At 39.3% G+C, this 13,905-nt stretch overlaps 1 protein-coding gene across 21 annotated transcripts in view; it reads left to right on the top strand.

The window, feature by feature from the left end:
• LOC117572412 (potassium voltage-gated channel protein eag) overlaps positions 1–10,535 on the top strand; it is an 80,910-nt gene extending 70,375 nt beyond the window's left edge. For 8 of the 21 annotated variants that reach the window (XM_034256120.2, XM_034255480.2, XM_034255978.2 and 5 more), the window contains 6 exons: positions 663–862; positions 4,064–4,316; positions 4,401–4,813; positions 6,317–6,607; positions 7,185–7,202; positions 8,531–10,534. In XM_034256120.2, coding sequence (XP_034112011.1) covers positions 663–862; positions 4,064–4,316; positions 4,401–4,813; positions 6,317–6,607; positions 7,185–7,202; positions 8,531–9,781 — 2,426 coding nt within the window. In that variant the 3' untranslated portion in view covers positions 9,782–10,534. Of the gene's footprint in view, positions 1–662; positions 1,640–4,063; positions 4,317–4,400; positions 4,814–6,316; positions 6,608–7,184; positions 7,203–8,530 lie in introns of those variants that run through there. The other 13 variants (XM_034255925.2, XM_034255909.2, XM_034255749.2 and 10 more) reach the window with 7 other exon arrangements.
• Positions 10,536–13,905: the final 3,370 nt, after the last annotated feature.

The following is a 13,905-nucleotide window of genomic DNA, read 5'->3' as shown; positions in this document are numbered from 1 at the left end:
GTTATCGTTATCGTTTCGTTGTCGTTGTTATCGGTGTTATTATCAGACAGATAAACCCCCGCCTCCCAACCCCCTAAAAAAAAAAATCAGTTCAGACAAATACATTCGATTCATTTTTAGAGACAACGGACACGCTGCATAAGCATATTGCGCATACGCCCCATCAACTCATTGAACTGGGCATCGATTGCCTGAAGTTAACTTGGTGCGTTCGCGTAATGTCTACAAATGTCGCTTGTCCATCTTCACGCTCTCTAACTCGTTCACAAGCTCTATCTCTCTCTTTCGCTAACTCTCTCTCTCTCTCTCTCGCTCTATTTGATTGTCGCTCGTCCAATTCGTCGCATTTATTAATGTTCTAGCTGCGCGCCTGCGGCGTGTCATTCTTCAACGACATTGTAGCAAATGAATCTACATATTGTAAGCGTTACTCACTCCACTCACACACAGACATACATGCATACATAACATATTCATATGTATTTACATAACGAGTAGCTGTCTCGCTATAGCTGAGTGTCTTAAGTGTCAACGAGTCTTTTGCCATTTCCCCTTGTCTTAAGGGGGCGGGGCAACACATTTCGTTTCCTTTTATTTTCAATGCCAAATTCTTTCTTCCTCTCCAACACCAACACCAATATCAACATCAACATCAACTACAGCTCTGCTGTACGCAACGATCTTCGGTCATGTGACAACGATCATACAACAAATGACTTCGGCCACCGCCAAGTATCATGACATGCTGAACAATGTGAGGGAGTTTATGAAACTGCACGAGGTGCCCAAGGCGCTAAGCGAACGCGTCATGGACTATGTTGTCTCTACGTGGGCCATGACCAAGGGTCTCGACACCGAGAAGGTGAGTTCACAAAAAGCGTTTCGGGCAAAAGCAAACCTTACAAATAACCGATGGAGAGAACCTAAGCAGAAGAAGATGTCGTCGATTCGTTCGAAAACAACGAGTAGTTAACATACAAAGAAAAAGAAAAAGTTGCATTGTAGTCTAGCGACAAATGTGTGTTGTATCGTATTTGTTTTAATGCCTGGCTTTGCTCATTTGCCAGCGTGCTTGTAGAACAATTGTGCCAGCTTTATTCATTCCAGCATTATCTGTCCATAACTCTCAACTCGTTCACATTATGCATTCAAGCTAGGTTCAGTTATTATGCGAAACGAGTTGTTGACTCGCCAGGGAAATCATAAATAGAATTTACAAATCATTTATCGATTGAATGCATCAAGTAAGTTATTCGTCTCAAAAAGCTACTTGCTGCGCTTTAAATGTACATAATTTTTGTGTTATTCCTATTGTTATGCATCAAGTAAGTTATTTGGTTACTCGCTACTCGCTACTCGTTACATATTAATCGTTGAATCAAGTAAGTTTTACGCTACTCGATGATTTCCGAGTGTGTAACCGAACAACAAATGTACATACTTTATGTTTACAAAATTTTCACAATACTATCGAGAACATCATCAAGTAAGTTTCACACTCGTTATTAGGCCCACTCGCCACTCGTTACTCGTTACATTCGTTGCATTTCGTTTGACTTTGATGTAATTGTCCGCATTACAACTATCATCTGCTAACAGTTTTTTCACTCTCTCGCTCTTTCACACACACACACACACACACACACACACACACACTCATCAGCTCTCTTCACTCTCACTCACTTTCAAGTGCCAATAGAGCTGGTCTCAGGCACACATATGTACATAGTTCCTGTACTTAAAGACCAAGGCTTTTACACTCACACACACACGCACACGCACAAACAAACACATACATACACAAAACAACAAAAACACGCACACATACACAGACAGACACAAACTATAGTACAGCAAAGCTCTTCACATTTCTCAAGTATTTTTCCACCCAAAAATGAAAATGACAAAAGCGTTTTTGCCATTGCCATTTTGCCATTTTGCCGCTCGCAACTCGTTCGTTCGCTGCTCTTGTTTCGCTATTCTCGCTGTGTTTTTTGCTGTGTTTTTAGCTGTTTTTTATATGCCACTATTTACTTTGTTTTTGAATTGTTTTGTTAAATCTTCTGCTTCTTCGTATCTGTGTAAGCAAAACATTAGAACTTAATTCAAATACGAAACACTTAACGTCGTCGACATGAGTGTAGGTTCCCACCTTATCTTAAAAAGTAGTTAACGATTTACCAAATATTACAACTAGCAATGTGTACCATATAAATATATGCATATATATTGAGAATCAAGTGTTAATACTAAGTCGAACCCCAAAATCGAGGTCGAGGTCGAGGTAAGCTGTGTATGTTCTACAATATGTGTCTCTGGCATTTGATGTCGCACAATTATTAATAATCAAAATTTGCTAATCAACAAAAACTAAAACAAATACCAAAAAATACAAAAAACTATTCTCTGATCCATTCCATTATTATTTTCATTCGATGTGCGCATGAGATAAATCCGTGCCAAAACGAAAAGCGTCCGTCAAATTCATGCCTTTAGATGAACTTTAAACCAAAAGAAAAAAGCAAATAAAATTGTCACCATCCCAGCGACCCCTTCAATAAACAAACCCCTTCATCAGGGGGGCGAGGCGGAGGCGGTCGTGTGCCAATCAAATGCAATTGAATATGTTTGGTTTAAAACAAATAACGAATCAAGTTAAAGCAACAAGCTAACATGAATATGAATACAATTTCACAAAATTTGCCAGTGCAAATAAGCAAATGTATAACTGACCTTTATACCTATTTCGTTGACTGTAGTTTGTGCCGCAATTCGAAACAATAACAAAAGTACAAAAGAACAATAAACAATGAACCGACCAACCATCCATCCATCCATCCATCTATCCATCCATCCATCCAGCCAACCAACCAACCAACTAACCAACTAACCAACCATCCATCAGGAAGGTACCAGGAGCTAGGAACTTGCCAAACTTCGGCACATCGAAGTTTAGATACCCTTGCATTTTGTTGGCATCTATTGCATATAACAAGATGAATGTTATTCGAATTTTAAGTTAAGAATTTCCAATTTAAATATTTTAAATGATACAAATGCAATATTTTTGTTCACTAGAAATCCCATCAATGATGCCATCAATATTTCAGAGTTCAGTCAAACGGTGTCAAAATTTATTTAGTTAGGATAAGTTGTATCAAACGTAGTTCATGCATTTATTATTAAGGGTGCTGACATGCCCGCTTAACATCTGCAAGGGTATAAATAAATAAAGGCCAAAAAAGGAAACAAAAGAAGGAAAAAGAATGCAAGATAGATAACCAGAAGTGTCCCAGGCAGCTCCTGTTTCAGTTTCAGTTCCAAGTGAACTAACATAATAGTTGACATTAAGAGCCCCCGGTCGAAAAAGGTGTGCGTCTTGAGGCAGCCTGACCCCACACATACACTTACACACACACACACACACACACACAAACAGTACACTTTACACACACACACACACACACGTACACAGACAAGTCAAAGCAGAAGCCCAGGAACACAAGTTGCAGGTCTTTTGTACACTGTTCAATGTTGTATGTGTTTTAGTGTGTGTGTGATGTTTGTGTGTGTGTGTGTATGTGTGTCAGAATGTACTCTGTGTGTGTGTGTCTGTCCATTATCTATAATCTATCTAGTATGAAGGCGAGTCCACAAGCTGTATGTCAATGTCCGTACTTGTCCATAAGCTAGCACTTCATTTGTTTTTATGTGTGGCGAAGTTTCGAAACAAAAACCACCCTGTGTAACCGTAACCGTAACCATCGGGTGCTCACGCTCACACTCACACTCACTCAAACATACACACACATACACACACACAAAAAAAAAAGGTTATCTATCGAGTGGGCGTTATTACGGGTTAAGCGTGCTTTGCGGGATTTGCTTGGTTCTTGATCAAAAAGAAAAACAAAAACAACAACTAGAAAAAAACGAGAAAACAAATTGATAAATTGAAAGAGCAACAAAATGCAAATGCAAAAAATCAAGAAGCAAAAACAAAAGAAAAAGAAAGAAAGAAAACTGGGCAACTCGCAACTCGCAACTCATTCACAATTCGCAGGTACTAAACTATTGTCCGAAAGATATGAAGGCTGACATATGTGTTCATCTAAATCGCAAAGTATTTAACGAGCATCCAGCATTTCGTCTGGCCTCGGATGGTTGTCTGCGCGCATTAGCCATGCACTTTATGATGTCCCATTCGGCGCCGGGGGATCTGCTCTATCACACCGGCGAGAGCATCGATAGCCTCTGCTTCATAGTCACCGGCAGTCTGGAGGTTATACAGGATGACGAGGTTGTGGCAATATTGGGTAAGTCTTTAATCTTCACATCTCTCAACCTTTTTGCTGAATACAGACACACTCGTATGTTTTTTTTCTTTTCCAAACCGAAAGGCAAAGGCGACGTCTTCGGCGATCAATTCTGGAAGGACTCGGCCGTGGGCCAGAGTGCCGCCAATGTGCGTGCGTTGACCTATTGTGATTTGCATGCCATCAAACGTGATAAATTGCTCGAAGTCCTCGATTTCTATTCGGCATTTGCGAATAGCTTTGCACGCAATCTGGTGCTCACCTACAATCTCAGACATCGACTGATTTTTCGCAAGGTGGCCGATGTGAAGCGCGAAAAAGAATTGGCCGAACGGCGTAAGAACGAGCCGCAATTGCCCCAGAATCAGGATCATCTCGTTCGCAAGATCTTCTCCAAGTTCCGACGGACGCCGCAAGTCCAGGCGGGCAGCAAGGAGCTCGTCGGCTCTGGCCAAAGTGATGTCGAGAAAGGCGACGGCGAGGTGGAGCGTACCAAGGTTAGTGTTTCATTCACAATCGTTTCTGTATTGACGTTCTTTTGTTTTGTGTTTTGTGTTCCATTTCTAAAAAAAAGCTGGCTCATTGCGCTTGCTCCATTTTCGTTATCGTTATCGTTATCGTGTTTGCTGATTCTGTTTCTGTTTACCGTTAAACGTTAATCGTTTGCCGTTTATGTAATGCTTATGTCTGTGTGTGTGTTTGATGTGCCAACTTTTTGTTAATTATCGTTTCATTTCATCGTTTCGATTGGCATCACACAATGCCTATCGATCGATCGATTGTTTTATGATTATTTATCTTTTATCTTCTGTTCCTTACTCGTTTCTGTTTTCTGTTCTCATCCCATTTGTGTATGTGTGTACTTAACTTTAGTACAATATATGTATGTGCTGAATATGTGTGCGTGTTTGTATTTTGATTTTAGTTGATACCAGCCACATTAATCGTTAATCAAGAGTAATTGAACTAACGTTACCTGTGTTTTTGTTTGTTTTCCTCGATGAAGCAGTTAGTTATCGTTATTAATCCACACACAGCTCAGCCACAGCCACAGCTCAGGTTTGTTGGGCCATGTGGCCAAGCTGGCACGGTTAAGCGTTCGTTACAATGTTACCAACTAACCAAATAATTAACCGTTAACTGTTAACCATTAACTGTACTGTACTGTACTTTACTGTACATATGCAGTATTCTAATTATACCGTTATTGTTATTGTTCTATACTACTAATCAACAATATGCATACGATACAAAGTGACTTATGCTCGTTGTATATCTTTCTTTGTCTTCCTTTAACATGCTTACGCTCTAACTGTCAACATCAATATGCATAACAATAATATCTATCTCTCTCTCACACACCCACACACACACATGCTCAATGTTTTCTTCCGTTTCGCTTTCCACATGCATTTACCAACACTTGAACACACACTCTTCCCGTTCTCGCTCTCGCTCTCTCTCTCTCTCTCTCTTTCTCACTCTGTGTACTCGTTGTTTAACTGTACTGTTTTTCATTACTTTGGCTTATCAAATGTGTTTTTCTTATTTGTTTGTCGAATTTGGCTGAATTGAAACTATATATGACTCAACAAAATTACTAACGAAAAATTTGTACATTATCTTTCCCTTTTCCCCCTCGTCAAAAATCTCACACACTCACACCTGTTTGCCAACACACTTTTTACATACATACCAAAACTGCCTCCCACACAAATTCTTACTCAAACATTCCTTATACCAACTCCGAATCCGTATCCGACTCCGATTGTCTCTCTCTCTCTCTCTCTCTCTCCGTCTCCGCACACACGCTACTCTTTTCTCTTTCTATTTCTCTCTCTCTCTCTTTCTCTTCATAACCTGCTCGCCAAAAAACAAAAAAAAAATATAACCTAATTGGTTTAAACTCCAATTTGCTCGTTGATCTCAAAAAATAACCTAAAACCACAAACCAAATCGAAATCGAAAACGAAATCGAAATCGAAAACAACCTATCCAAGAAGCTACCTGCTAAACTAACATTAACCGAGGACTCACGCATCCTAACAACCGCCGCCGTACCCTCACCATCGCCATCACCCTCGCCCTCATCGGGTCCACCATCTGCACGTAGTACCCGTGCTAGCAAATGGGGACGCCTTCTGGGCAGTTCAAGTGTCGATTCAGCTAGCGATACTAGCGCCAAGGTAGCCGTCTCGAGAAGTTTGAGCGCCCGCGAAAGTCTGCGTGAGAGCACTGCCCAAGCGAGGCAGAGTAGTACTTCGAGTAGCAATGGTGGACAAGGCAATAAAGTAATTACTCGTACCATTAACCAATATGAATACAACGCAAAATATATACTAACTACAACACATCAATCTAACGAACAACATCTAACAACAAAAATACTAAACTAACCAACAAACAAACAACCAAAAAAAGAAAAAAAAAGAATTGGAATGCATCATTAACAAGCAGCAAAAACCAATACAAGAAACTTTTTTTTCAATAATCTCTTTTGATCACTTGCAAATTCCAATTGAATGGACAACGACAAGATCGTGTATGATACAAAAATAAAACTTGAATAATTCTTGATCACTTTAAATTTTATACAGCGAGTTCTTGTAAAGATTTTTGTCATATGATTTGTGTTCTCTTCTTTTTTTTTCTTTTTTGTTAAATTTGGATTTCATGAATTAACAAACAATACTAACAATGCAGACAAAACTGTTAATGCTCACCTTCGTCTTCTTTACCGATTTCGTTTTGTTTTTTCTTCTACTCGATGCCAAACTGTCTTCGCCATTTTGCATTAATTTTTTGAATTACGAATTTGTTGTCGACTTTTACGTTCATAATAAACAATGCGATAATCTGTCAATAAAGCATTTACAATTAAGCAAAGTAAGTTATTCTAGATCATTTGTTTATCTGCTAATAATTTATTTAGTTGCCCACAACAACAACACTCTCACACACACCCACACACACTCAACTTCAAAGTTGAATAGTTTTATTGTATTGCTACCGGTAGCAAGCACTCAAAACACACTCAAAACACGTTCGGCATTCAAATTAGCCAAGGACAGCGATGCATGCGATAGTTAACGATAGTATAGTGCATATCGATAACACGCAGTTCGATCAATTCATCTATTCATTTACAATGCAATGCAGTTGTTATCGATGCATCGCCGTTCTACCAATTTTAACTAGTTGAACTTAAAAATTAGCGCGCTGTTGCTGTTGCTGCTAAAAAAAAACCCGCCCCCGCCCCCTTAAAATATTAATGTGTAGTTGCACACACTCACACACATACACACGTGTGTGTGTGTGTGTTTGGGTTTGTGATCAATTCACATGATAATGCACCATAATAAAACACGATAGTTTTACTGCGAGTTCTATTAGAGTTTTTTGCGATGACTTTAAATCGATTGACATGTTTCTATTTTTTTCGTTTATCGTTCACCACTTTTCTCTTGTATTAAATCAACAACAACAACAACAACAACCATCAACAACTTTGAAACAAAAACATTGCTTGCCTTGCTACTACAAACTATAAAACTACAAAACTACAAAACTGCAAACAACAAACTACAAACAACAACTTGAATTCGATTCTGTATTGGATGCCGAACAAAATTTCGCTCAAAATGGCGCGCCACTTGCTAAAAAAAAAAACAAACAAATGAAAACCGATTGGAAATCAAACTTACTGCACAATTCTTATCACCTTTATCTAACTTTTGCAATCAACAACAACAACAAACAACAACAACTACAACCACAATTACAACAACAACAAACAATCAATGAATGAATGCGCAACAACAAACTATATATTTATATGAAAAAAAAATAACCAACAACAACAAATTAACCAAACATAACCTTAAATCGAAAACTCAAACACTTTTCTCACTTTTCTCCTGTTCCCTACAAAAAACTTGAACGAATGAACCCCGAACCTGAACCTCAAACTGAACCTCCAACCGAACCGAACCTCAAAACTGAACCTCAATCTGAACCTGCCATAATAATAATATTAACCCGTCATCGCAATCGCAATCGTCATCGTCATCGATCGATTGATCTGTCTGTCACATCAAAAACTTCAATCTGTCAATCTGTCAACCTGTCAAATCTATCCACCTGTCTGCCTCTGCCTCTGCCTATGCCTCTCTGCATTGCGCCTGCTATGCGTCCATTAAACGTCACCCGTTCAGGTATTTCCCAAGGCGCCCAAGCTGCAGGCAAGCCAGGCGACTCTCGCCCGCCAGGACACCATTGACGAGGGTGGCGAGGTGGACTCCTCGCCCCCCAGCCGCGACAGTCGTGTGGTCATCGATGGCGGCGCCTCATCGAATGCGCCGCCAAATGCGACAGCGGCCACAACGCCTGGCACATCGGTTGCTGTGGTTGGTGCCACGGCACAGACGGGGACGGGAGCCGGGATCGGGAGTGGAAGCGGGAGTGCAGGAAAGGAACGAAATTTGGCATTGGAACGGGAGCGACAAATCGAGATGGCCAGCTCGAGGGCAACCACATCGGACACGTATGATACGGGGCTGCGTGAGACGCCGCCCACGCTGGCACAGCGCGATCTCATTGCCACCGTGCTGGACATGAAGGTGGATGTGCGGCTGGAGTTGCAGCGCATGCAGCAACGCATTGGCCGCATTGAGGATCTGCTGGGTGAGCTGGTCAAGCGGCTGGCGCCGCAGGTCGATAGCAGCGGCCAGACAACGCCTGGCGACGAGATCTGTGCGGGTTGCGGTGCGGGCGGCGGCGGCGGCGTAGCAGCTGCTGGGATCATCATGGCAGCTGGCACGCCGACAACAACACCTGCGCCTGCGATCACAACGCCCGTGGACACTGTGATAACCATCTCATCGCCGACAGCAGCCACACCAGGAACAGGAATAGGAACAGGAACAGGAGCGACAAGTGCAAGTGGAGCTGGCGCTGCCAGCGGTCTACTAAATCCAAGTGTCCAAGTTGTGTCGAGCGCGGGAGGCAACGGCCTGGGGCCGCTGATGCTCAAAAAGCGACGCTCGAAGAGCAGGAAAGCACCGGCGCCTCCTAAGCAGACACACGCGACGCCAACGGCCACAGTGGCTGGAGGAGGAGCTGTTGGATCTGCAACCGCAACTGGATCTGGTACGACAAGCTCGACAGCGTCAGCCTCAGCCTCAGTCCCAGCCACAGCCTCAGCAGCTGGCACGGTGGCAGCCACAACCAGTTCGGTGGCTGCTGCCGAATTGTTACATCTGCGTCTGCTCGAGGAGGAGTTCACAGCAGCACAGCAGCTTCCGTCAAGCGTCAGCGTGATCGCATCGCCGACGGCGACGACGACGCCGCCAGCAGCAGCAGCAGCAGCAGCAACAGGAGCGGGAACGCCGACGACAACAACAACGAGCGCGGCAACAACACCGACCGGCAGCGGTCGCAGCAGCGTGAAACGGGAGTTTCTCTAGCCAAAGATTTTGGTGCGCCATCAGTCGGCGGATAGCAGCAGCTTCGAGCAATAAAACTGAGCCGCAATCGTGGCCATTCTTCTGAGTTTGCCTACGCATACGCTTAGCTAGTCCTAGTCTCTAACTGTAACTGTAACTGTAACTGTAACTGTAAACCGTAACTGTAACTGTAACTTGTAACTTGTAACTAATGGATACTATGATAATATAACTATTACTATATAGGGACATATGCCTGCATAACTACAACTGCAACTAATTTTAGATACACATACGATCTCTGTTCGTTCGTAGGTGTCTTTCTCTCTATCTCTCTCTCTCTCTCTCTTTCTTTCTCTCTGCCTTTTGTATCATGCCTAAGCCCGCCTCTTTTTCACTCTACCTCGCTCAAACACACACACACACCCACTCTCCTTTAAGTAACGCGTGCACTTAAGCTCCCTTAGCCCCCCTTACCCCTGCCCACCATACAGGCAAAGTTTTTGCTACTCTCTTTCACTCGCTCTCTCTTTTTCTCTTTCTCTCTCTCTGAAGTATGTTTTTGATGGATGCTAAGGATTCATAATTATGATATTGTGTGTATTTTAAGGCAAAGCATATTGCTTACGAATTTGCTACATTTACTGCAATTATTTACCTTTATATACGAAACAATTACAAAAATACGAGTATTGTAGTTGACGAGAAGACGAGAATGACGACATCTGCGACGGCGACGGCGACTTGGACGGCGACAAACTAACTAGTTATATAAACTAAACTATATTATACTATACTATATATACTATAATACTATACATATACATTAATATTTTTGTGATAAAACGCTAATGGAGGCAAAACCAGTCCCAATCAGTTGTACATAGCAGAATTATTGTCGCAAGCTCTAAACCAGATACCACAAGACACACACACACACACACAGGCAATACATACACACATGTGTTAAGCTCTTACAATTTATCAATTACCAGTTGCAAACAATGATCATAATAACAGTTGTAGTAATTGGCAACTCACCTTCCACGACCACAACTATTATTATTATTTTCTTTACATTTTTGTTACACTTTATTTCGTCACCGTTAAAAACACTTAACCAACTGGTCAGGAGCAGTGTGACCGCTGTGCGATCGCCATCTTCTTTTTTATGTGGTTGGCAACGCCACTTCAAAGTTGGCAAAGCGATTGCTGCCAGTTGCAAATAGTTGATCTTTTTGCATGTGGTTGGCAATGCAAATTCGCCTTGCCAATACTTGTTGGTATGTGATTGATTTTCAAACAGTTGTGCAACTGTTGAGTTAATTAGCAGTGTGTCCATAATTAGTATATTTTCTCATACACCCACACACACACACACGCGCACGTGTGTATAAAGCGTAGTACATGTTCCGTTCACAAAACTTGCAGCTGTGCTAGCTTTTAGTGCAAAATCAAATCGAATGGGGCCTAAATACATAGTATATGTAGTTGGTGTATATACAATGCATAATACCCGTCCTAACACACACATATATGTACATATATGTAGTACTACATACTTACATGTGTAGTTGCATACAAGTATGGTATGGCTTGAGCACTCTTTAATCCCTAAGTGAACAAACAAACTGACTAACAGTAATAAAGACAAAGAAGCAGAGAAGAGCAGAATACTACTAGAAAACTATACGAAAATCCCAGCCACAACAAAACGAACAAAAAAACAACAACAACAACCACAACAACAAAAACAACACACGAGGCAAAAGACACAAAACATATTGCCGCAAAATGAAAGGACAATCGATATAAAAAACACAATTGATATGAAAACTGCAGTTAAATAAAAATGACAAAATAATAATTTGTACATATGTATACATACTTATTATATATTATACATTCACATACATAATACATACATAGGGAAAGTAAAGAATATGGCGAATGAGAAAACCTTTTGTAAATAAGAAAAGAGTTTTATTGCGATACGATAAATGAATGAACTAAATACGAGTATAAATTGTGCAATGTTATTTACAATACAAATTCAAATTCCAATTCCAATTGTTTAACACCCCACACACTCACACGAACACGAACACACACGTACACAAACATACTTTGTGATAAAAGCAAATGAAAAACTAAATATTAATTTATGAATATATTGTTTAGGCTCGCATTAAATATGAAAAAGGCTTGCACTTGCATATAGTTTATTGTTACAAAAGAATGCAAAATAATTATGAAATATAACAGTTAGTATAATATAACACACACACACACACACACTCATGTACATTGTACAGTACACAGAGACACTAACTGGCGCCATCTATGGGAATAATATCGCAAAGGTTTCATTACATTTAAGTCGTCGCTTGCAGCTAATTTCCCCCCACTTGAACGATAGAATACATTTATAGCATTCTTATATATTTAAACACCTAGATCTATTCCAATTAGTTTGTTTTACCTTATTAAAGATCAGTTAAGATCACAATATATGTAGATCAAAGTCCCCACACGTTCACAAATACAAGGCAAAAACAAACAAAAAATCGAAAAAACAAAAAAATAAAAAACGAAAACCAAAAACTATTAAAGCAATACGAACTATTTACATACAAATTACATATGTTACATATATTGTCTTCCCAAAATCGAAACTTAGCCTAGAGTCTATGTTTTGGGGACTACAGAGTTGTTATTTATCTAGTTTTAGTTCTAGACTTTAGTTGTACCTTTAGTCTGGCTTACAAATTAGCGCAAAATCCTTGTTATAGCTCTGATTTCCGTTTGACAACGCAGCAGCACCATAAAAACTCAATCGAAAAGCAATTCAAGTGGTATTAAAACATGACTTCAACTCTACATACATACATACATATATACACTCACACAAGCAAACACACATATGGTAAATATGTATATTCCGTATACACACACATACATACATATAATTAACTTCAAAGTTTCGATGATAATGTCAAATTTGTTGCATATGTTTAGACAATTTAAATTAATTAATTAATAATGCAAAACAACTAAACGAAAATCCAAAAAATACTAGAAACGAACTCATTTGTACATAAATAGTTAAAAATTAATAGTTTTTTTTTATATACATATATTACATTATCGTTATATGGCGTAAGTCGCACTGGTCAAATGGCAAAACGAATGACTCAACAAAGTTAGTATAAAAGCAAATTATTATTATACATATACTATATATTTAGCATATACCATGCATATGCGATATATAGTATTATCGATAGGAATAGCAGTACTAGAGTTAACTGTAATATAGTTTTCAACTATTCGTTCAACTGACTTTTTTGATTGGGATAACAAAACAAAAAAAAAAAAAAAAAAACAAATACCAATAAACTACGAATCAATAATGATATTATAATAAAATTGTGAATTGTTTAACCCACTCGCTCCTCCGCTTCCAAGCTCATAAATCGCAGCGGAATATATTACTTACATATATACATATTATATTTATATTGTGTTTTTTTTTTTATCTGTTTTTGTTAATTACTTTTGTAGATTTTAGTGCTAAACTACACAGAGCCTTATACATTTATGAATGAACACAACTAACCAGAAAATTAAATGAAAACCAAAACGAAAATATTTAAATTTTATGAGTAATACATAGAAATTATTAACTACAACGTAAAGAAAAGCAAAAATTTACCAAATTATGAAAGGTGCAATTACGATTTTTAAGTCAGTGCGACAATTAGTCAAAATTTATATTGAGAAATGAAAAGAAGAAAATCTAAAAAACTAAAACCAAAAAAAGGAAAAACCAAAAAAAAAAGGCCGAACAGATATTTATATATATACACCAGACATACGAGGAATTGCGAATTTCACACACACAAAAAAAAACTCGAACTCGAACTCACTCAAAATTCACATAAATATTTTGTCAGGTTCATCCGAAGTAGCTAAATGAAAAAGAAATACTCATTAAATACTAACAATTATACGATCACCTTTGATGAATTTACTCCAGTGATCGAATGTATATATACTATATATATACACTATACACTCAATATATGTATACATATATATAGATATAGCAGCTTCATTCGCTTAGAAGCGCCAACTGAAATCCC

Source organism: Drosophila albomicans, chromosome X, assembly GCF_009650485.2.
Source record: "Drosophila albomicans strain 15112-1751.03 chromosome X, ASM965048v2, whole genome shotgun sequence".
NCBI lineage: Eukaryota > Metazoa > Arthropoda > Insecta > Diptera > Drosophilidae > Drosophila > Drosophila albomicans.
Note: the sequence above shows the minus strand (reverse complement) of the source record. Positions and strands in the feature narration are given on the sequence as shown.